The following is a 24,779-nucleotide window of genomic DNA, read 5'->3' on the forward strand; positions in this document are numbered from 1 at the left end:
CTAAAGACCGGTTTAATGTAACCTTATAGTCACCACAAATTCGTATGTCACCGTTTGGTTTTAAAATCGGTACCAAAGGTGTTGCCCATTCAGAACTAACAACTTGCTCTAAAATTCCATCATCTATGAATTTTCGTAACTGCACTTCAATCTTTTCTTTCCATGCTAATGGTACTGACCTAGGCTTGAAAAATATTGGTTTTGCATCTTCTTTTAATAGTAACGATATCGTATTCGTAGTATATGAACCTAAACGAGGCTCAAAAACTTCAGCAAACTCCGATTTAATCTGTTCTGTAATTACAGAATTTGGTTCATTTACGTACACATTGTTCACCTGCATTAACTCAAAATTAAAAGCTCTCAAAAATGTTCTACCTAGCAAAGGTGGACTCACTGCATTGGTTACAACAACAATAATTTGTTTTTTTTAGACCTCGATATTCGATCGTTGCATCGTACTCACCAATAACTTTGATTGAATCTCCATTGTAATCTACATATGGAACTAGACATTTTCTAAGTGGTCTGCTGGTATTTAAGCTTTCGTAAAATGTTTTTGGAACCAATGTGCACGGTGCACCAGTGTCGCAAGCAATTTTCGTTATGTTTCCATCAATTTTTACAGGTAAATAATATACTCCACTAGTTGAGGTTGTATTAACGCTATAGATAGATAAGTTATAATTATCATTATCAAAATTATTATCAGAATAGGTGTCATGTTTTGTTTGAGATACATAATTTACGGATTTTTTTGATTTATTTTTACAAATGCTCGCCAAGTGACCTATTTTTCCACAGCTGTGACATTTGCATGCCTTATACTTGCAATTGTTTGAGTTATGATTTCGCCAGCCACAGTGTGTGCATGGCTGCTGCTTCTTTTCTCTGCCAGCGTCGCAGTCGTTTTCGCCGTCGCCGTCACCGTCGCTTCTGCCGCCTCTGTAACTCACGTTTCGGTTGCCCTTGAAATGACTTCTGCCGTTGCTCTTTGCTTGATCTCTGTTCTCGCCTCTTTGCCTCTGCCATTGACTAGTCCCGTTCTTTTGATGCATGTAGTTGACGTTGTGTTCTGTCTTCCTTGTGCTGATCTTCGTCTCCATGATCATCGCCTTCTTGAGTGCATCAGCCAGAGTTAGATTTTCGTCTTCTTCACATATTCTTTCATATATAGGGTTGGGAAGGCTCATCACAAATTGGTTTAATACAAACGCTTCCAGATTTGAGCCAAATTTGCATTCCAATGCCAATTGTTTAACTCGAGCATACCACTCCGCTACAGTCTCATCTTCACTTTTTGTGGACATGTGAAATTTTTTTCTTTCTCTGAATATGAGTGTAGGTGGTGTGTAGTGTGTTTTTAAAATTTCACATAATTCTTTGTATGCTTTTGATACGGGTGATACCGGATTGCACAAACTATGTAGTACAGTGTAAGCCGCTGTACCGATCGACTTCAACAAAACTGCCTTTTTTGTGTTTTCCTCTTTCACATTCAATTCGCACAAATGTATGTCGAATTTTTCCTTCCAAATGCAGAACGTTTCTTGGTGTGGCGAAAACTCAGCAATTGTTGCCATTTGATAGAATGTTGGTGCTTCATTTTTCGTCATGTTGCTATTCATATATTATATGCACTTTTAACATGTGTATGTATATTAATACGTTTTATTTTATGCTCGTCGCCAATTATGTAGTGTATTGACACTCAGACTTAAGCACGCGTTGTCTTCAAGATTCTCTTTTATTCTATATCCCTTGGATGGTGTGACCGTATATAGATATTAATATAATACCTAACAGTTTCGCTTGTGATATTATTTATTATTTTGATTGCCCGAGTTTTAAGCGTAACATAAAACACACACACACACTCTCACATTATTCATTCTGTAAATAGCCCATAGTTTAGCTCTAACTAAACCACAAGTAATTTTGTAAGTCTATCCACACCCAACACTACGATCCACGAAATGGACTTCTGTAGAGTGGGGTGGGAGTGGGTACTGTTTGGGCAGAACCCAGCCGATTAGCTGCTTGCCAAATAGCACCTAATTCTTAGCCCTCAGCCGCTTATTTTGTTTGTTACTTATGTCTATGTCACTCATTTGTTTGTTAAAGCTTTGCGCTTGCTTGCCCTGCTAAACGCTCTCTGCCAGCTCGCTCTTCGCTATCACCGCTTTGCGTCTGCCTACCGACGTCGGCCGAGCGAAGCTGCGCTTAGCGATCGGAGCGGCAATGTAAAGGGCAGGCAAGCCACACTTGCAATTTGGATGTCACGCATTAAAGAACATATCGTAATTTTATTTCTGCGCAGAGTTTTATTTAATTCGAAATAATTAGTCGGCCGATTGGGGATAAAAAACATTATCTCCACAGGTACCATCGATGGATATTTTGATAATGGATAATCTACTCGTACTATTTGTTTGAAATTGAAATTTATTTGACTTATGATTAATTGGCTTTGACGAAATCATTGGATTACAATTGGATTAAATTGAAGCCGGATGTTAATTAAATGATGCATTATTCAAAGTATATAAAAACATAAATACTATATAGATTTTATCAGTTTTTACTGGCAAAAGGATGCAGGACGCTTGTTTTTATTGGAATTGGTAAAAACAAGATCAGTAAAATGCTGTGTCAGGTGGAATCCTCTGAGCTATCGCTATAGGCGGCTAGAAGGGATAGCGCACTTAGCTACAATCATCTGGAGATTAACTGGTCCACGTTTCGGGGTCTTCTATCGCTGCAGAGGCTTCAGCTAAAGTCAAACCAAATCCGATCGCTGCAGGACGGCGTCTTCTATGTCATGCGGAACATTGAGAGCATCGAGCTGGATCACAACCAAATCAGTTCGCTCTCCCGGCAGGGCCTTTTCAACCTGACAAAGCTGCACTACCTCTCGCTGTCGAACAACTCTATCTCCCGCATCGAGCTGGACACTTGGGAGTTTACTCAGTCTCTAGAGTCCCTCGATCTGTCGCACAACTCCATCAGCGAGTTCAAGCCGCAGCATTTGGACTGCTTGCAGCGATTGAAGCAGCTCAATTTGGCCCACAACAAACTGCAGTATCTACAGGAAAACACCTTCGATTGCGTTAAGAATCTAGAGGAATTAAATTTACGTCGCAATCGTCTGACCTGGATCATTGAGGATCAGAGTGCCGTTGCACCGTTCAAGGCCCTGCGCAAGCTGCGACGCCTCGATCTGCACGGCAATAATTTGAAACAGATCAGTGGCAAAGCCCTCAGTGGCCTTAATAACTTGGAGCTGCTGAATCTAGGCTCGAATGCTCTCGCCAGCATCCAGCCGAATGCGTTCGAGCACATGCTCCGACTGCAGAAGTTGATCTTCAAGTCCCTGAACTTCATTTGCGACTGCGAGCTCATTTGGTTCCGCCAGTGGCTACAGAGTCACTTTGCCATGCAGGCCCCCAGTTACTGGCCACCGTGGTCTGTGGCTATCCCGAGCATCTGCTGGATCGTCAGCTGCTCACACTGACCAACTCGGAGCTGATATGTGGTGAGTAGATGCCTAAACCCAATGCCTCTTCACCCAATCCAATAATCTAAAGCTAATATTTCCCTTGCTAAATCGCCGAAACCAAAGCTTAAACAGGAGCCGGACAATATGTTGGCCGTGAAGGGTGCCAACATCACATTGGAATGCATTGCCAGCTCTCCCACAGCCGCCTCACTGGCGGCCGCCGATGAGCTAAAGATCAAGTGGCGCCACGACAATCAGCACATTCAGGAGCGTCCAGGGGCCCTGCACGATGGAGCCAGCACAGAGACACAAATCCATCACGACCAGAGCACCAATCAGACCAGCATCTATGGATATCTACGGCTGACCAATGTGACCTACGAGAGTGCAGGACGCTTTCAGTGTGTGGTCTCCAATGCCTTTGGGACGACCTATGCGCAAAAGTTCAAGATATCCATAGGAAGTAAGTACCACATGCCACATAATCGTATCGATTTCACTCACAATAATCGTAATGTTCTCTCTTTAAAAGTTCATCCCAGTTTCATGCACGTGCCTTCTAACCTCACACTGGACGCCGGCGAAACAGCCAGACTTGTGTGCTCCGCCAGTGGAGACCCTATGCCGGAGATAGCTCTGCAAAAGTTTGGGGCCACTGATTTCCCAGCGGCTACCGAGCGTCGCCTTCAAGTTATACGCGAGGAAAACGCCTTTCTCATAACCAACGCCAAGCCCAGCGACTCGGGCATTTACACGTGCACGGCGGAGAGCGCTGCTGGCGAGATCAAGGTGAACGCCACGCTGATGGTGAATGGTACATGTGGCAAAGCATCTGCTTTTGGGGCTCCTAGTGATGTTTCTTTCCCTACTATAGACAAGCCACAGCATTCCATTCCCCTGGTGCATCAGGAGGTGGTTGTCGGGCGCACGTGTGTGCTTGAGTGCCTCAGTGAGGCAGCGAACGCAGAGCTGGAGCTGGAGCATCCCCACCGCGAATGGTTTAAGGAGAACAAGCCGATCGACATCTCACCAACGACGGCGGAAGGAGAGCGCTACTACTTTACGAGCAGCAAGGAACTGCTCGTGATTCTGAACGCCCAATCGAATGATGCGGGACACTATCGCTGCGAGATTACGGACAATTCGCGCACTCTCACCCTGCAGTCGGAGCTGGTGGTGGTCAAGGAGAATCTCAATTGGGATGTTCTGCTGCTGGGTATAGTCCTGCTGACTGTGACCTGCGTCCTGGTCGATTGCTGCATCATTTGGTGCACCCTGCGCTACCAGAAGCGAAAGTTCCTGCTGAGCCTTGCTGCCGAACGGCTGGCAGCGCGCACCCACGCCAGTCAGCACTCCACTCTGGACAAGGATCAAACCCATTTGACAACGTTGAATCGCACCATGCTGAGGCCCCACCAGTCCCAGCTTGTTCTAGATGGTATTCCTTCCCAGCAGCAGCCAGCGCAACTGCGACCGCGCAGTCTCGATCTGGGATGCGGCGATAGCCAGGGGGGGGCTCACAGTCGACTTATTGTGACCACAACGCCTTCGTATGAGCAACGCTGCCTGGAGCAGGGTCTGACGCTCAGCTATCTGCAGCAAACCGACTTAGAGGCACAGCAGGATCATCTGTCCAGCAAGGATTCGGGTACTGGCTCGGATGCGGCAGTCAAGCGCAGCCTGGAGGACTTTGCCGTGGCCATGAGCACCAGGCATAAGAATCACCCGCACACAGATGACGAAGAAGATGGAGACAATGATCTGCAATATGCTCCCACACGAGCTCTGGGCATCTCAGAGTACCGAGTGGCCGACGCCGATCAGCAGCATTTCCTGCAAAACAACAATCACAACTACGATGGGGGCGGTGGTGCAGGTGCGGGTGGTGGTGGTGTGGCAGGTGCAGCACCTAAAGTGCTTCCACGTAAATGCAGCGCCGGTGCTGGTGCCGGTGTCAGTGGAAGTGCTGCCAGCAGTTACAACGCCATTCAGCAGGCCACCACAGTGGACATCTAAGAGAAGGCTAAACCAAATTAAGAAAGCAGCAAAATATATACCAAAACGAGGGGAACGTTGTGAGTTGCTGCGGACACCGCAACTCTACAGTTATACCCGATACTAAGTCAGTATGGCTCTCCTCCGGCAGACGCTGCTAATATTAAACGACACGACAAAGAGTGCGTGCGAGAGAGACAGAAAATCAGTCTGAGCGTGACGTCGGGCGCTGCGTAGCCAGTGCAAATTTATTTGTTCCTTTTGGCTATAAAAATTATCTGATCTGGTCCAGATTCAGCAATCTGATAGATATGGTCGTTATCTATGATTCTGCGTTTTTAGTTTTCTCAAATGTGCAATATTGTGGATGCAACAGATTTTCGTCCCTTGTGGGGGCGGAAGGGGGTGGGGCGAAGTTCTGAGATATACGTTTTGTAGTGAGATCTAACAGAAGTGCGGATACCAAATTTGGTTACTCTAGCCTTAATAGTCGCTGAGATTTGTGGATGCCCCAGATTTTCGTCCTTTGCGGGGGCGGAAGGGGGTGTGGCGAAATTTGGACACGAAACTGTCAAGGTCCGATATCACAGGAGTGTGGATACCAAATTTGGTTGCTCTGGCTTTTATAGGTTCTGAGATCCTTGAACTCATATTTTGCAATTGGCAAAACCGACCATGAAACCTGTGTGTTAGAGAGAGACAGAGCAAGAAAGAATGAAATTGTTTTCTTGATTCTGGCTATAATAATTATACGATCTGGTTGAGATTTTACACTCTAGAACATATAGTCATCCTCTACGATTCTGCGTTTTTGGCTTTATCGTATCTTTAAAAATGTGGATGCCACAGATTTTCGTCCTTTGTGGGGGCGGAAGTGGGAGGGGCAAAGTTTTGAAATATTTTTGTAGCAGTGACATATCACAGAAGTCTGGATCCAAAACATCGTTGCTCTAGCTCTTATAGTCTTTGAGCACTAGGCGCTGAAGGGGACGGACAGACGGACAGACAGACATGGCTCAATCGACTCGGCTATTGATGCTGATCAAGAATATATATACTTTATGGGGTCGGAAACGATTCCTTCTGGACGTTACACACATCCACTTTTACCACAAATCTAATATACCCCAATACTCATTTTGAGTATCGGGTACCGTGACCCGCCACACCCCAAAATGAACAAAGACTGTTTAAACCGAAATTTGTAATGTTTAATCGCACTCCCATGGAGGAGAGCGAACCAGAGAGAGGAGGCCTTATCTATTGCCTATGCTATTGATTGCTATTCTATGTATGACAGCAATAGAAACATACCAGTGTCTTCGTAATTTATGAAATAAATCATTTAAATGGATTTACTATTATACCTATTATAACTAACCCTTATTGATAATCACCTGTATAGCCAGCCGTACCGTATGCCTAGGACATACCCATCGTGTATTTTATAATTTTGTTTCGCTTGTGATATTATTTATTATTTTGATTGCCCGAGTTTTAAGCGTAACATAAAACACACACACACACTCTCACATTATTCATTCTGTAAATAGCCCATAGTTTAGCTCTAACTAAACCACAAGTAATTTTGTAAGTCTATCCACACCCAACACTACGATCCACGAAATGGACTTCTGTAGAGTGGGGTGGGAGTGGGTACTGTTCGGGGCAGAACCCAGCCGATTAGCTGCTTGCCAAATAGCACCTAATTCTTAGCCCTCAGCCGCTTATTTTGTTTGTTACTTATGTCTATGTCACTCATTTTTTTTTTAAAGCTTTGCGCTTGCTTGCCCTGCTAAACGCTCTCTGCCAGCTCGCTCTTCGCTATCCCCGCTTTGCGTCTGCCTACCGACGTCGGCCGAGCGAAGCTGCGCTTAGCGAACGGAGCGGCAATGTAAAGGGCAGGCAAGCCACACTTGCAATTTGGATGTCACGCATTAAAGAACATATCGTAATTTTATTTCTGCGCAGAGTTTTATTTAATTCGAAATAATTAGTCGGCCGATTGGGATAAAAAACATTATCTCCACAGGTACCATCGATGGATATTTTGATAATGGATAATCTACTCGTACTATTTGTTTGAAATTGAAATTTATTTGACTTATGATTAATTGGCTTTGACGAAATCATTGGATTACAATTGGATTAAATTGAAGCCGGATGTTAATTAAATGATGCATTATTCAAAGTATATAAAAACATAAATACTATATAGATTTTATCAGTTTTTACTGGCAAAAGGATGCAGGACGCTTGTTTTTATTGGAATTGGTAAAAACAAGATCAGTAAAATGCTGTGTCAGGTGGAATCCTCTGAGCTATCGCTATAGGCGGCTAGAAGGGATAGCGCACTTAGCTACAATCATCTGGAGATTAACTGGTCCACGTTTCGGGGTCTTCTATCGCTGCAGAGGCTTCAGCTAAAGTCAAACCAAATCCGATCGCTGCAGGACGGCGTCTTCTATGTCATGCGGAACATTGAGAGCATCGAGCTGGATCACAACCAAATCAGTTCGCTCTCCCGGCAGGGCCTTTTCAACCTGACAAAGCTGCACTACCTCTCGCTGTCGAACAACTCTATCTCCCGCATCGAGCTGGACACTTGGGAGTTTACTCAGTCTCTAGAGTCCCTCGATCTGTCGCACAACTCCATCAGCGAGTTCAAGCCGCAGCATTTGGACTGCTTGCAGCGATTGAAGCAGCTCAATTTGGCCCACAACAAACTGCAGTATCTACAGGAAAACACCTTCGATTGCGTTAAGAATCTAGAGGAATTAAATTTACGTCGCAATCGTCTGACCTGGATCATTGAGGATCAGAGTGCCGTTGCACCGTTCAAGGCCCTGCGCAAGCTGCGACGCCTCGATCTGCACGGCAATAATTTGAAACAGATCAGTGGCAAAGCCCTCAGTGGCCTTAATAACTTGGAGCTGCTGAATCTAGGCTCGAATGCTCTCGCCAGCATCCAGCCGAATGCGTTCGAGCACATGCTCCGACTGCAGAAGTTGATCTTCAAGTCCCTGAACTTCATTTGCGACTGCGAGCTCATTTGGTTCCGCCAGTGGCTACAGAGTCACTTTGCCATGCAGGCCCCCCAGTTACTGGCCACCGTGGTCTGTGGCTATCCCGAGCATCTGTTGGATCGTCAGCTGCTCACACTGACCAACTCGGAGCTGATATGTGGTGAGTAGATGCCTAGACCCAATGCCTCTTCACCGAATCCAATAATCTAAAGCTAAAATTTCCCTAGCTGACTCGCCGAAACCAAAGCTTAAACAGGAGCCGGACAATATGTTGGCCGTGAAGGGTGCCAACATCACATTGGAATGCATTGCCAGCTCTCCCACAGCCGCCTCACTGGCGGCCGCCGATGAGCTAAAGATCAAGTGGCGCCACGACAATCAGCACATTCAGGAGCGTCCAGGGGCCCTGCACGATGGAGCCAGCACAGAGACACAAATCCATCACGACCAGAGCACCAATCAGACCAGCATCTATGGATATCTACGGCTGACCAATGTGACCTACGAGAGTGCAGGACGCTTTCAGTGTGTGGTCTCCAATGCCTTTGGGACGACCTATGCGCAAAAGTTCAAGATATCCATAGGAAGTAAGTACCACATGCCACATAATCGTATCGATTTCACTCACAATAATCGTAATGTTCTCTCTTTAAAAGTTCATCCCAGTTTCATGCACGTGCCTTCTAACCTCACACTGGACGCCGGCGAAAGAGCCAGACTTGTGTGCTCCGCCAGTGGAGACCCTATGCCGGAGATAGCTCTGCAAAAGTTTGGGGCCACTGATTTCCCAGCGGCTACCGAGCGTCGCCTTCAAGTTATACGCGAGGAAAACGCCTTTCTCATAACCAACGCCAAGCCCAGCGACTCGGGCATTTACACGTGCACGGCGGAGAGCGCTGCTGGCGAGATCAAGGTGAACGCCACGCTGATGGTGAATGGTACATGTGGCAAAGCATCTGCTTTTGGGGCTCCTAGTGATGTTTCTTTCCCTACTATAGACAAGCCACAGCATTCCATTCCCCTGGTGCATCAGGAGGTGGTTGTCGGGCGCACGTGTGTGCTTGAGTGCCTCAGTGAGGCAGCGAACGCAGAGCTGGAGCTGGAGCATCCCCACCGCGAATGGTTTAAGGAGAACAAGCCGATCCACATCTCACCAACGACGGCGGAAGGAGAGCGCTACTACTTTACGAGCAGCAAGGAACTGCTCGTGATTCTGAACGCCCAATCGAATGATGCGGGCAGCTCCTGCAGTCGGAGCTGGTGGTGGTCAAGGAGAATCTCAATTGGGATGTTCTGCTGCTGGGTATAGTCCTGCTGACTGTGACCTGCGTCCTGGTCGATTGCTGCATCATTTGGTGCACCCTGCGCTACCAGAAGCGAAAGTTCCTGCTGAGCCTTGCTGCCGAACGGCTGGCAGCGCGCACCCACGCCAGTCAGCACTCCACTCTGGACAAGGATCAAACCCATTTGACCACGTGGAATCGCACCATGCTGAGGCCCCACCAGTCCCAGCTTGTTCTAGATGGTATTCCTTCCCAGCAGCAGCCAGCGCAACTGCGACCGCGCAGTCTCGATCTGGGATGCGGCGATAGCCAGGGGGGGGCTCACAGTCGACTTATTGTGACCACAACGCCTTCGTATGAGCAACGCTGCCTGGAGCAGGGTCTGACGCTCAGCTATCTGCAGCAAACCGACTTAGAGGCACAGCAGGATCATCTGTCCAGCAAGGATTCGGGTACTGGCTCGGATGCGGCAGTCAAGCGCAGCCTGGAGGACTTTGCCGTGGCCATGAGCACCAGGCATAAGAATCACCCGCACACAGATGACGAAGAAGATGGAGACAATGATCTGCAATATGCTCCCACACGAGCTCTGGGCATCTCAGAGTACGACGACTTGGAGTTGTATGAGCTGACTCATTCGGTGGCCGACGCCGATCAGCAGCATTTCCTGCAAAACAACAATCACAACTACGATGGGGGCGGTGGTGCAGGTGCGGGTGGTGGTGGTGTGGCAGGTGCAGCACCTAAAGTGCTTCCACGTAAATGCAGCGCCGGTGCTGGTGCCGGTGTCAGTGGCAGTGCTGCCAACAGTTACAACGCCATTCAGCAGGCCACCACAGTGGACATCTAAGTGAAGGCTAAACCAAATTAAGAAAGCAGCAAAATATATACCAAAACGAGGGGGAACGTTGTGAGGTGCTGCGGACACCGCAACTCTACAGTTATACCCGATACTAAGTCAGTATGGCTCTCCTCCGGCAGACGCTGCTAATATTAAACGACACGACAAAGAGTGCGTGCGAGAGAAACAGAAAATCAGTCTGAGCGTGACGTCGGACGCTGCGTAGCCAGTGCAAATTTATTTGTTCCTTTTGGCTATAAAAATTATCTGATCTGGTCCAGATTCAGCAATCTGATAGATATGGTCGTTATCTATGATTCTGCGTTTTTAGTTTTCTCAAATGTGCAATATTGTGGATGCAACAGATTTTCGTCCCTTGTGGGGGCGGAAGGGGGTGGGGCGAAATTCTGAGATATACGTTTTGTAGTGAGATCTAACAGAAGTGCGGATACCAAATTTGGTTACTCTAGCCTTAATAGTCGCTGAGATTTGTGGATGCCCCAGATTTTCGTCCTTTGCGGGGGCGGAAGGGGGTGTGGCGAAATTTGGACACGAAACGGTCAAGGTCCGATATCACAGGAGTGTGGATACCAAATTTGGTTGCTCTGGCTCTTATAGGTTCTGAGATCCTTGAACTCATATTTTGCAATTGGCAAAACCGACCATGAAACCTGTGTGTTAGAGAGAGACAGAGCAAGAAAGAATGAAATTGTTTTCTTGATTCTGGCTATAATAATTATAAGATCTGGTTGAGATTTTACACTCTAGAACATATAGTCATCCTCTACGATTCTGCGTTTTTGGCTTTATCGTATCTTCAAAAATGTGGATGCCACAGATTTTCGTCCTTTGTGGGGGCGGAAGTGGGAGGGGCAAAGTTTTGAAATATTTTTGTAGCAGTGACATATCACAGAAGTCTGGATCCAAAACATCGTTGCTCTAGCTCTTATAGTCTTTGAGCACTAGGCGCTGAAGGGGACGGACAGACAGACATGGCTCAATCGACTCGGCTATTGATGCTGATCAAGAATATATATACTTTATGGGGTCGGAAACGATTCCTTCTGGACGTTACACACATCCACTTTTACCACAAATCTAATATACCCCAATACTCATTTTGAGTATCGGGTATAAAAACAAAACAAGTGGCCTGTGGCTGCCCCACCGTGACCCGCCACACCCCAAAATGAACAAAGACTGTTTAAACCGAAATTTGTAATGTTTAATCGCACTCCCATGGAGGAGAGCGAACCAGAGAGAGGAGGCCTTATCTATTGCCTATGCTATTGATTGCTATTCTATGTATGACAGCTATAGAAAAATACCAGTGTCTTCGTAATTTATGAAATAAATCATTTAAATGGATTTACTATTATACCTACTATAACTAACCCTTATTGATAATCACCTGTATAGACAGCCGTACCGTATGCCTAGGACATACCCATCGTGTATTTTATAATTTTGTTTCGCTTGTGATATTATTTATTATTTTGATTGCCCGAGTTTTAAGCGTAACATAAAACACACACACTCTCACATTATTCATTCTGTAAATAGCCCATAGTTTAGCTCTAACTAAACCACAAGTAATTTTGTAAGCCTATCCACACCCAACACTACGATCCACGAAATGGACTTCTGTAGAGTGGGGTGGGAGTGGGTACTGTTCGGGGCAGAACCCAGCCGATTAGCTGCTTGCCAAATAGCACCTAATTCTTAGCCCTCAGCCGCTTATTTTGTTTGTTACTTATGTCTATGTCACTCATTTGTTTGTTAAAGCTTTGCGCTTGCTTGCCCTGCTAAACGCTCTCTGCCAGCTCGCTCTTCGCTATCACCGCTTTGCGTCTGCCTACCGACGTCGGCCGAGCCAAGCTGCGCTTAGCGATCGGAGCGGCAATGTAAAGGGCAGGCAAGCCACACTTGAAATTTGGATGTCACGCATTAAAGAACATATCGTAATTTTATTTCTGCGCAGAGTTTTATTTAATTCGAAATAATTAGTCGGCCGATTGGGGATAAAAAACATTATCTCCACAGGTACCATCGATGGATATTTTGATAATGGATAATCTACTCGTACTATTTGTTTGAAATTGAAATTTATTTGACTTATGATTAATTGGCTTTGACGAAATCATTGGATTACAATTGGATTAAATTGAAGCCGGATGTTAATTAAATGATGCATTATTCAAAGTATATAAAAACATAAATACTATATAGATTTTATCAGTTTTTACTGGCAAAAGGATGCAGGACGCTTGTTTTTATTGGAATTGGTAAAAACAAGATCAGTAAAATGCTGTGTCAGGTGGAATCCTCTGAGCTATCGCTATAGGCGGCTAGAAGGGATAGCGCACTTAGCTACAATCATCTGGAGATTAACTGGTCCACGTTTCGGGGTCTTCTATCGCTGCAGAGGCTTCAGCTAAAGTCAAACCAAATCCGATCGCTGCAGGACGGCGTCTTCTATGTCATGCGGAACATTGAGAGCATCGAGCTGGATCACAACCAAATCAGTTCGCTCTCCCGGCAGGGCCTTTTCAACCTGACAAAGCTGCACTACCTCTCGCTGTCGAACAACTCTATCTCCCGCATCGAGCTGGACACTTGGGAGTTTACTCAGTCTCTAGAGTCCCTCGATCTGTCGCACAACTCCATCAGCGAGTTCAAGCCGCAGCATTTGGACTGCTTGCAGCGATTGAAGCAGCTCAATTTGGCCCACAACAAACTGCAGTATCTACAGGAAAACACCTTCGATTGCGTTAAGAATCTAGAGGAATTAAATTTACGTGGCAATCGTCTGACCTGGATCATTGAGGATCAGAGTGCCGTTGCACCGTTCAAGGCCCTGCGCAAGCTGCGACGCCTCGATCTGCACGGCAATAATTTGAAACAGATCAGTGGCAAAGCCCTCAGTGGCCTTAATAACTTGGAGCTGCTGAATCTAGGCTCGAATGCTCTCGCCAGCATCCAGCCGAATGCGTTCGAGCACATGCTCCGACTGCAGAAGTTGATCTTCAAGTCCCTGAACTTCATTTGCGACTGCGAGCTCATTTGGTTCCGCCAGTGGCTACAGAGTCACTTTGCCATGCAGGCCCCCCAGTTACTGGCCACCGTGGTCTGTGGCTATCCCGAGCATCTGCTGGATCGTCAGCTGCTCACACTGACCAACTCGGAGCTGATATGTGGTGAGTAGATGCCTAGACCCAATGCCTCTTCACCGAATCCAATAATCTAAAGCTAAAATTTCCCTAGCTGACTCGCCGAAACCAAAGCTTAAACAGGAGCCGGACAATATGTTGGCCGTGAAGGGTGCCAACATCACATTGGAATGCATTGCCAGCTCTCCCACAGCCGCCTCACTGGCGGCCGCCGATGAGCTAAAGATCAAGTGGCGCCACGACAATCAGCACATTCAGGAGCGTCCAGGGGCCCTGCACGATGGAGCCAGCACAGAGACACAAATCCATCACGACCTGACCAATGTGACCTACGAGAGTGCAGGACGCTTTCAGTGTGTGGTCTCCAATGCCTTTGGGACGACCTATGCGCAAAAGTTCAAGATATCCATAGGAAGTAAGTACCACATGCCACATAATCGTATCGATTTCACTCACAATAATCGTAATGTTCTCTCTTTAAAAGTTCATCCCAGTTTCATGCACGTGCCTTCTAACCTCACACTGGACGCCGGCGAAACAGCCAGACTTGTGTGCTCCGCCAGTGGAGACCCTATGCCGGAGATAGCTCTGCAAAAGTTTGGGGCCACTGATTTCCCAGCGGCTACCGAGCGTCGCCTTCAAGTTATACGCGAGGAAAACGCCTTTCTCATAACCAACGCCAAGCCCAGCGACTCGGGCATTTACACGTGCACGGCGGAGAGCGCTGCTGGCGAGATCAAGGTGAACGCCACGCTGATGGTGAATGGTACATGTGGCAAAGCATCTGCTTTTGGGGCTCCTAGTGATGTTTCTTTCCCTACTATAGACAAGCCACAGCATTCCATTCCCCTGGTGCATCAGGAGGTGGTTGTCGGGCGCACGTGTGTGCTTGAGTGCCTCAGTGAGGCAGCGAACGCAGAGCTGGAGCTGGAGCATCCCCACCGCGAATGGTTTAAGGAGAACAAGCCGATCCACATCTCACCAACGACGGCGGAAGGAGAGCGCTACTACTTTACGAGCAGCAAGGAACTGCTCGTGATTCTGAACGCCCAATCGAATGATGCGGGCAGCTCCTGCAGTCGGAGCTGGTGGTGGTCAAGGAGAATCTCAATTGGGATGTTCTGCTGCTGGGTATAGTCCTGCTGACTGTGACCTGCGTCCTGGTCGATTGCTGCATCATTTGGTGCACCCTGCGCTACCAGAAGCGAAAGTTCCTGCTGAGCCTTGCTGCCGAACGGCTGGCAGCGCGCACCCACGCCAGTCAGCACTCCACTCTGGACAAGGATCAAACCCATTTGACCACGTGGAATCGCACCATGCTGAGGCCCCACCAGTCCCAGCTTGTTCTAGATGGTATTCCTTCCCAGCAGCAGCCAGCGCAACTGCGACCGCGCAGTCTCGATCTGGGATGCGGCGATAGCCAGGGGGGGGCTCACAGTCGACTTATTGTGACCACAACGCCTTCGTATGAGCAACGCTGCCTGGAGCAGGGTCTGACGCTCAGCTATCTGCAGCAAACCGACTTAGAGGCACAGCAGGATCATCTGTCCAGCAAGGATTCGGGTACTGGCTCGGATGCGGCAGTCAAGCGCAGCCTGGAGGACTTTGCCGTGGCCATGAGCACCAGGCATAAGAATCACCCGCACACAGATGACGAAGAAGATGGAGACAATGATCTGCAATATGCTCCCACACGAGCTCTGGGCATCTCAGAGTACGACGACTTGGAGTTGTATGAGCTGACTCATTCGGTGGCCGACGCCGATCAGCAGCATTTCCTGCAAAACAACAATCACAACTACGATGGGGGCGGTGGTGCAGGTGCGGGTGGTGGTGGTGTGGCAGGTGCAGCACCTAAAGTGCTTCCACGTAAATGCAGCGCCGGTGCTGGTGCCGGTGTCAGTGGCAGTGCTGCCAACAGTTACAACGCCATTCAGCAGGCCACCACAGTGGACATCTAAGTGAAGGCTAAACCAAATTAAGAAAGCAGCAAAATATATACCAAAACGAGGGGGAACGTTGTGAGTTGCTGCGGACACCGCAACTCTACAGTTATACCCGATACTAAGTCAGTATGGCTCTCCTCCGGCAGACGCTGCTAATATTAAACGACACGACAAAGAGTGCGTGCGAGAGAAACAGAAAATCAGTCTGAGCGTGACGTCGGGCGCTGCGTAGCCAGTGCAAATTTATTTGTTCCTTTTGGCTATAAAAATTATCTGATCTGGTCCAGATTCAGCAATCTGATAGATATGGTCGTTATCTATGATTCTGCGTTTTTAGTTTTCTCAAATGTGCAATATTGTGGATGCAACAGATTTTCGTCCCTTGTGGGGGCGGAAGGGGGTGGGGCGAAATTCTGAGATATACGTTTTGTAGTGAGATCTAACAGAAGTGCGGATACCAAATTTGGTTACTCTAGCCTTAATAGTCGCTGAGATTTGTGGATGCCCCAGATTTTCGTCCTTTGCGGGGGCGGAAGGGGGTGTGGCGAAATTTGGACACGAAACGGTCAAGGTCCGATATCACAGGAGTGTGGATACCAAATTTGGTTGCTCTGGCTCTTATAGGTTCTGAGATCCTTGAACTCATATTTTGCAATATGAGTGACCGTGACCCGCCACACCCCAAAATGAACAAAGACTGTTTAAACCGAAATTTGTAATGTTTAATCGCACTCCCATGGAGGAGAGCGAACCAGAGAGAGGAGGCCTTATCTATTGCCTATGCTATTGATTGCTATTCTATGTATGACAGCTATAGAAAAATACCAGTGTCTTCGTAATTTATGAAATAAATCATTTAAATGGATTTACTATTATACCTACTATAACTAACCCTTATTGATAATCACCTGTATAGACAGCCGTACCGTATGCCTAGGACATACCCATCGTGTATTTTATAATTTTGTTTCGCTTGTGATATTATTTATTATTTTGATTGCCCGAGTTTTAAGCGTAACATAAAACACACACACTCTCACATTATTCATTCTGTAAATAGCCCATAGTTTAGCTCTAACTAAACCACAAGTCATTTTGTAAGTCTATCCACACCCAACACTACGATCCACGAAATGGACTTCTGTAGAGTGGGGTGGGAGTGGGTACTGTTCGGGGCAGAACCCAGCCGATTAGCTGCTTGCCAAATAGCACCTAATTCTTAGCCCTCAGCCGCTTATTTTGTTTGTTACTTATGTCTATGTCACTCATTTGTTTGTTAAAGCTTTGCGCTTGCTTGCCCTGCTAAACGCTCTCTGCCAGCTCGCTCTTCGCTATCACCGCTTTGCGTCTGCCTACCGACGTCGGCCGAGCGAAGCTGCGCTTAGCGATCGGAGCGGCAATGTAAAGGGCAGGCAAGCCACACTTGAAATTTGGATGTCTCGGCTCTTCATGAACGAACATATCGTAATTTTATTTCTGCGCAGAGTTTTATTTAATTCGAAATAATTAGTCGGCCGATTGGGGATAAAAAACATTATCTCCACAGGTACCATCGATGGATATTTTGATAATGGATAATCTACTCGTACTATTTGTTTGAAATTGAAATTTATTTGACTTATGATTAATTGGCTTTGACGAAATCATTGGATTACAATTGGATTAAATTGAAGCCGGATGTTAATTAAATGATGCATTATTCAAAGTATATATATATATATATTTATTGGAATTGGTAAAAACAAGATCAGTAAAATGCTGTGTCAGGTGGAATCCTCTGAGCTATCGCTATAGGCGGCTAGAAGGGATAGACTCGCTGCTGGAGCTGGGGTCTTTGGAACTTCAGCTGCCTTTGGAATATCCGTTGCTGTAGTTGAGGTTGCTGTCGGCTTAGTCGTTGCTGCTGCCTTGGGCTTGACCAGCACCAAGGGGGTTTTACGTTTAACCAAAGGCTGAGCGGCCAAAACTTTGCTTGTGGTTGCGGCCGCAGAAAGAGGGAAAATGGGTTTGGCTAATTTAGCCGGCGGGGGGGCTGGCAATGGGTCCACAGCCTCCTCTTTGACCTCTTCAATGATTTCTTCGGCTACTATTCGAGTGCCACCCTCGGGCTTGCTTTTAAAGTTTACAGATCTGAAACGGAACAGAAAAATTTACAGTCTCAATTGGCAAGTTTAAGTGGAGAACTCACTTGATAAACTCCTCATCCTCTCGGTCCAAGCGTTCTCCCTCCGTTTCTCCCGTATTATATTGCTGCAGCATTGTTGTGTAGTCTACGGTCTGCTGTCGTCGGTTCAGGTCGCGCAGCTCCTCGAGACCCCTCCAGCATTTCAATTTCATTGCGCGATTGCTCGGTGCGATTCTCGAGCATTTTCTTGGGATTATTCGCCTCCTCCTCGCGTTCCTCTTGAAGCTCGCGACGGGCCTGCTCTTCGGCCAGCTTCAGGGCCATGAAATTCCGCGTGGCTGCCGCCTCGATCTCGTAGTCGGTGTTCTGCGGATCTGTTTTGAATGAGATCTCCTGCAGACATCGGGTGCACTTGATGTAGAACCTGTAGATGCGTATGCCCAGGTACGTCTCGTGCTCCACATCCTCCTTGCGCGCATTAAACTTCTTTTCCTTGTAGATGTACTCGCCGCAGGTCTCGCATCGCATATTGAACGGGGCCATTAGTCGAACGGTGTATTGACGGTTTTTGGCCAATTTCATCCGCGGAATCTTCGACGGATCGAAGTCCGGGGGATAGTATTTCTGCAATGCATTGGAATTAGTCGTCGGCTTAACACAGTACCGTAAATGTATTTAAGACTTACATTAAGAACCTTTCGCTGAAAGGTGTGCCCGCGGAATCTTGTGCTTCACCAGCTCATAGGTGCAGGCATAAAGGAATGTGTACTGCTGCTGCGTCTGCACCATTTTCATGCGCTGAAACGGATTGGCATGGAGAAAAACGCTCTCGGATCACATCAGATGAAATAGACGACCTACCTGGAAACGCAGCTTCTTGACCGTTTCAAATATGTTGATTTTCGACTCGCTCTTCAAGCGCTGCATAATCAAGTCGAGACCAATGAAGGTCCCGGTCCTGTCCACGCCCGCACTGCAATGAACGACGATGGGTGAATAGCTGGGACGTCGCTCTGACTTGACCTTCTTTACGAAGGCAATCAGGTGCATGGGATCCTCGGGACAGCCGTAATCGGGCCACATCTTAAAGTATAAGTGCACGACCTTCTCCTTCAGACCGTACTTATCGTGCACTACAGTTAGCTCGGTCTGATCGTAGAGCTCAAAGTACTCCTTGCACTTGACGGTCACCGTCAGTCCGCGCATGTTGTACGGGAAGTATTCGTGGCATTTTATCTGTTTTTGGATTCGATTTATGTTTCAATTCGATTTGAATACGATTTAGATTGGAGCTCATCGTATTGCCTTCTCGGAACTGGGTCACCTGGATAATGATTCGAACGTTGTACTGGAGAATCATGTGCCAAAAGTCCATGAGGCTCTCCGGCTTCGGTCCCTGGGTGGCAATGTACTCCTTCTTGCGGGTGTGTCCCTATGAAATTGCGGGTTAGGTGACAGCAAATACTAGGGCAAAAATCCAAGCACTTACATCTATGAAGGAGGCATTGATATAGTCCGATCCTTCCGCATCTATGTCATCTGTTAATAGAAATCAAATTCGGTTTTAAGACGCTTTAAGCTTTAAGCCCAAAGGGGATAGCGATCCTCACTCACATGGATATATGTCCGCATAGCGATTCTTGTGGCAGCCCAGCTCGGAGGCCGAGTAGCTCAGCTCCAGGGCCACTACGGTTATCTCCTTGAATTCGCGGGCCAACTTCTCCGGCTTGGCCACCTCTGCGTAGAAAATGGCAAAGTTCTTCGCGATCACGTTGCCAAAAGGATCCTCAATACCCTGACCAGAGTCCCGATGCCTGTGGGGAAAAAACGAATCAGCTTCTGGTTGTGGTGCATCAGGCCGGCACCTACCAGGCTAGACGCTTGCGCACCCAGATCACTGCGAGTCCCAGCACAAAGGCCAGAAGCAGACAGGAGCAGACGCTGATCAGGATCAGTGTCACCTTGATGGCCGCATCCGTCTTGAACTCCAGCAGGGCCGCGTCGCGATATCCCGACTTGGTGAACAGACGCACCACCATGTGGTACTGCGTGTCTGCCAGGAGCGGACCATTGCAGTACCGCTTGCCATTCGGACACTTGTCCTCGCCGATGGTGAAGATGATTTCGTCGTCGGAGCCCCTTTCTCTGCTGCCTGCGTTCGGGTTCCAGCGTTCTTCCGTCGTCTGATACTGAAAGACGCAGTTCACAGAGCCATCTGCGCCTGCCGTCTCATAGGACTGCACATCTGGCCACGACGAGGCTGCATTGACCAAGGCGGAGCCCAGCGTCGGCGTTCCGGCACATTTCTTCTGCGAGAGCAGCAAGGCGATGTAGGTGATGTTGCCCGATTCGGAGCTCTGGATATCCGCCGGAAGTCGAACGATGGCCGATCTCGTTGGGTGACTTGTCTCGTTGGCACTGACGCGCATTTGACCCGGGCTAACTTACCCGTGGGCAGAGTGATGCCAATAATCAGCGAGGTATACTCTCCCATGCCAAAATCGTTCTGGGCAGCAACCTGCATCATGTACCGAATGCCCGGCGACAGTTCAGTAAAGTTGACGGTCAGATCGCCCTTGGTCTCCGACCTGGGGTTCTCGCTGACCTCCGGGCAGTCCTCGGGCACAAAGTAGTCGGGCTCATGTCGCATCAGATAGGCCTGGTAGTATTTGATGGGGCCGTTCAGATAGGTGGGCGGATTCCAGGTGAACAGCAGGCTCTGCACGCTGCCTGGGAGAAGTTCACGCTCTCTGGCTGCTCGGGAACTGCAAGCGAATGGATTTACTTAGCAAGAGATCGAGAGAAAGTGATTCATTTGCATCGCTTACAGTAGTTCTGCGTGTGGGTGTTCTCCAGGGTATTGTACAGAATCAATCATTGTACAGAATCACGTCGCAAAAGTAGGCGGTGTTCGGCGACAGTGGGCTGATCTGGGCCTGGAATCCTTGGAAAGCCAGGGAATGAGAAGATGAAAGCGTGATCTGGGTGCTGCGCCGTATTCTGGCACATACCTGTCTTTGTGTACCCCTCCACGTACCGCTCCCCATATGTGTAGCGCACCTTGGCGCTGGTGCGCAGGTGGCAGGTGTTGTTGTAGTCCTGATTGTTGGCAATTAATGTCAGGCTGTGCGAGGCGGCTCCGTTGGTCCCCATCTGCAGGGTTATCTGTGCGGATTCAAAGGGATCAAACACAGTCAGAGTCGGCAGTTAGACCTCTATAGATCTCTCACCTTATCAGAGTTCACTACGGCAGCCGTTGTCTCCACCACCTCCTGTCGCAGATCCCCGTCCAGATTCTCCCGGGTATAGGGTATGACCTGTATGGTGTACATCTGACAGGCCAGCAGGCCATCGTTGAAGGTCACGGACGTGTTCTTGGTGGTCGCACTGAGCACCTCATTGTTGTCCTCCATCCAGCCGGAGAGGCGGTACCCGTCGATGCACAAGTTCGCATATGCGGGCGTCAGCCAGCTTATCTCAAGAGAGTACGAGCCGGGCAGGACGACGGGTTCCAGGATCTGCGAGGGCCCTAACCGAAAAAGTTTAATCGACAGGCCTTCGCTATCGCAATCATCGACTTACGATCTTCGCTGACGGTGGCCTCCGACTGATACGTGGCACCGAAGCTTCCATTCAGCATCACCGGCACAATTTCCACTATATAGACGCCACACGGATCGAGGTTATCGAAGACCGCCACCATTTCCTCAGTCACCACCTCAAGTGTCTCGTTGAGTCGTTGTGTGGGTCCCGTCAGCTGCACGCTATAGTTGGCCACACACTTGGGATGATTCTGGGTCTCGGACCACATCCATCGAAGTTCTGTCAAGTTATTGCTGTGAACGGGGTCGGAGACAGCGCTGGCCGCTAGAGAAGAATGATCAGGAGCTGGGGTGGGTGATTCCTTGGCGCCAACTTACTCTTTTCGGCGGATGTAAACTGCTGGGATGCCTTGGATGTTTCGTTCTGATTGATGTAGATCTCGAAGGTATGCGGCTCTCATCCTTGCAGATCGGTGGGCTGATATTCTCTCAGCTTGCAGTTATCGGAATTGTCACTCCACTCGCACTCAACTGGGGATAGCCCAAGGGAATGCCCGATAAGAAATTGTAGGTGTAAGTACTCTGTGTCCAATACCCCAACAAATACTTACCTCTGTTCCTGTTTTCGGGTGGTTCTGCTGGTTCCACTGGTTCTGTTGGTTCGCTTGTCTCCATGTCATAATCCGTATCCAATGTGGTCATGGTGCTTGGCAGATCCGTGGTCGTCTCCTCCGGCTGCTGGTCGTTCTCCTGCTCGCAGTCGTCTCGCTTCCACTTGAAAGTGTAGTTGGCGATGCAGTGTTTTTCCGTGGGATCCAACCATTTGATGACCGTTATGCCGTTGGCCAAGTTAGTGATGTTCAGTGAGAGGTCGCCTGGCTCCGAGTAGAGCGTCTCCACCTCGGTCGAGCTTGTGTCCACCACGACACTAGCATTGTTGCGCGTCGTCAAGGTGATGGTGTGGGCCAGGCAGGCATAGACGTCCTTGAAGGTGTAGGTGCTCTTCTCGCTCAGCTGCTGCGTCGTGTAGGAGTACTCGGACGCCTTGGCCGTGATCTCGAAGGCCTCGACACAGGCGCGGTCGTTCGTCTGCCAGGTGACTTTGATGGTGTTGGCGGTGGGCTGCACGTTTGTCACTTCCGTCCTGGGTTCTGAAATTGAGGAAATGCAGGAGGGCATGAGGATCAAGACATGTCTGAAGCCATCGGGCTGGTCTCTCTCACGTTTGTACTCGGTGTAGGCGTAGATCGTCTGGTCATGGGTCGGCGGGTTGTTGTCGATGGGCCGCAGCGCGACTACACACGTGTAGAAGGTGCATGGATCGAGACTCTCGCTGCAAGGGAAAACATGCCAGTATCGGCTTGAGGACAGACTCTCCCTCTGCTCGATCTCTGCTTACCACACATTGGCCTCGTTCGCCTTGGTCTCCTTCCCGCTTCCGTTGCGGCAAGTGATGCTCTCGATGGTATAGTCTGTGTCCCCAACGGCGATGCTGAAGCTAAGTGTGTAAGCCGTCGAGACAATATTGATTTCCACCTCTGGAACGAGCCACAGCGGAATGTTAGATACTGTTAGGATACTGCAGCATACCGAACACTCACTGTCGGCCAACTCCTGATCGTCGAAGGAGGTACTGATCAGTCTGCGCCTGGGTCCATGCTAACAGCAGCAGAAGGATGAGTCCGTATATCGTGAGTGCTGGATTCCATTGATAGCTGTCCATCTTAGGGCCACATTGTATCGGTTGCGGATGCTGTGGAAGTTTTTTTGGGTGGTTATTAATTATAAATTATTAAATATAACATTTTTATTTTGCATGTTGGCACGAGGAGTACGTACAACCGGTTAGCCCGGGGATTTCCGTAAATCATTAACCTCACCCAACTGCAAATAATTTGACTTCCACACAAACATTTGTGTGCGTATGTGTGCATTCTGTTATTTATAATAACAAATAATAAAGGGTTCAATGTGCATGTATGTGCAGTTGGTGGGGAGGCAGGCGGAGGAAAGGTGTGATTTATCAAAGATTTTTGGACGCTGAACCTTGTTAGGTCCGGATCATCGCCTGCAGGTTTCTGACCAGCGCACAGTGGGCCAGCGATCCCATTTTTTGACGTAAATTAAAATAATAAAGCTAGAGACTTCAAATTTTGTACACAAAATATTATCGACGTGTATATATATATATCTTAATTTTAGACCGATCCGACCACGCCCACACCAAACGCCCATAAAAAAAAAGATTCGCTAATATTGATTTTTAACACGTAGTCCATTATAATAGAATATGTTATTAAAATTCTTAAAAATTTATATTTTTACACTTAAACTTAATACTTAGAGGGGGATGAATGTTGAAGTTTTTCAAAGTACAACGAATTTATTATTAATCTTCTTCTACATCTATTTCTATTGAAAATGAATTTTCATTATCGGAATCCGATTCGTCACTTTCACACATACCAGAATAAGTATCAGTTTCTAGGGAAGCATTATTGTTATAAAAAATATTTTCAAAACCTGGTGTTTCTAAAAGTTCAATGGATCGGCAATGGATCCTTTTTATTTCCACCCAATCTTTTTGTCAGATAGATGCTCGATACAAGAGGATCAGAGGAATCCATTGCTCTTTGGAAAACATCTGTCATATTGTTGCGTCGTGAATCCTTTCGAGCATGTAATCGTCTGTCACTCTTATAGTATTTATTGCGTGCTTCCGAAGCGTTTTCTCCAAGAACACCTACTGGCAGTACTGATGCTTCTATTATTTGGAAACCGTGAATTAAAACTTTATGAACTGTTGCCGACATCGGAAACCATGAGTACAAGGACATATATAGTGTAACTATTTCTTGACAATATTTTTTAAATAGTTTTGCATCAATTGACAGCTGGCAGGAAATCGCAATTAAAATATTTTGAAAATATGTGATGAGAGACTCATCAAGACCTAAGATTTGAGCGAATAGCTTAGGTTTTGAAAAGGCTTTTCTTGCTGTGTTGCCGTCGTTGGTGTTTCCACTTCCATTTTGTTTAGGCTTGTCGACATGTAGAGCCATATTCCTCCACATCTTCTCTTGTATGAGCTTGTTCTTTTTCGCCATTTCTTTTTTTCCATTTTCATCTCTAACTTGCCATTTTTCGAGTCCAGTTCTATAAGCAATTTTAAGAACAAACTCAAAAATCGAATCCATGCGTGAAGTGGACTCATGCCATATTGTAATGTTCCATGTCTAGGCTTAAATTTCGGTGAATCCATATTTCCACTTTCCATGAAATCTTTTGGACTTGCTCCACAGATGGGACATAATTGGCAAGATTTAGTTTCAGTCAAAATGTTCAAAACTTT

General features: G+C 47.5%; 3 protein-coding genes, 1 long non-coding RNA gene and 3 pseudogenes across 4 annotated transcripts; 4 read left to right on the forward strand and 3 right to left on the reverse strand.

The window, feature by feature from the left end:
• Positions 1-1,976: 1,976 nt before the first annotated feature.
• LOC117191497 (leucine-rich repeats and immunoglobulin-like domains protein 3) lies at positions 1,977-5,561 on the forward strand. Its single transcript, XM_033396348.1, is given in 6 exon segments — positions 1,977-1,991; positions 2,684-3,433; positions 3,436-3,535; positions 3,588-3,962; positions 4,032-4,313; positions 4,374-5,561. Coding segments are annotated over 6 exon segments (2,664 nt in total). The 3' UTR covers positions 5,516-5,561.
• Positions 5,562-7,120: 1,559 nt separating this feature from the next.
• Positions 7,121-10,653, forward strand: LOC117191498 (annotated as a pseudogene).
• Positions 10,654-12,280: 1,627 nt separating this feature from the next.
• Positions 12,281-15,775, forward strand: LOC117191499 (annotated as a pseudogene).
• Positions 15,776-16,429: 654 nt separating this feature from the next.
• On the forward strand, positions 16,430-17,472 carry LOC117191850. Its single transcript, XR_004474087.1, has 2 exons — positions 16,430-16,923; positions 17,307-17,472. It is a non-coding gene; the product is annotated as an uncharacterized LOC117191850 (long non-coding RNA).
• A 10-nt stretch (positions 17,473-17,482) lies between these two features.
• Positions 17,483-17,907, reverse strand: LOC117191500 (the record flags this gene model as incomplete). The annotated part of the gene is made up of 1 exon (XM_033396349.1): positions 17,483-17,907. A coding segment is annotated over one exon (384 nt), but the record flags the coding sequence as incomplete, so codon positions are not given.
• An 80-nt stretch (positions 17,908-17,987) lies between these two features.
• LOC117191849 (splicing factor YJU2-like) lies at positions 17,988-18,503 on the reverse strand. The gene has a single exon (XM_033396615.1). It carries the CDS (start codon positions 18,465-18,467, stop codon positions 18,003-18,005), a length of 465 nt encoding a protein of 154 aa, XP_033252506.1. The 5' UTR covers positions 18,468-18,503; the 3' UTR covers positions 17,988-18,002.
• Positions 18,417-23,174, reverse strand: LOC117185940 (annotated as a pseudogene).
• Between the last annotated feature and the right edge of the window lie 1,605 nt (positions 23,175-24,779).

Source organism: Drosophila miranda (genome assembly GCF_003369915.1).
Source record: "Drosophila miranda strain MSH22 chromosome Y unlocalized genomic scaffold, D.miranda_PacBio2.1 Contig_Y1_pilon, whole genome shotgun sequence".
Lineage (NCBI taxonomy): Eukaryota > Metazoa > Arthropoda > Insecta > Diptera > Drosophilidae > Drosophila > Drosophila miranda.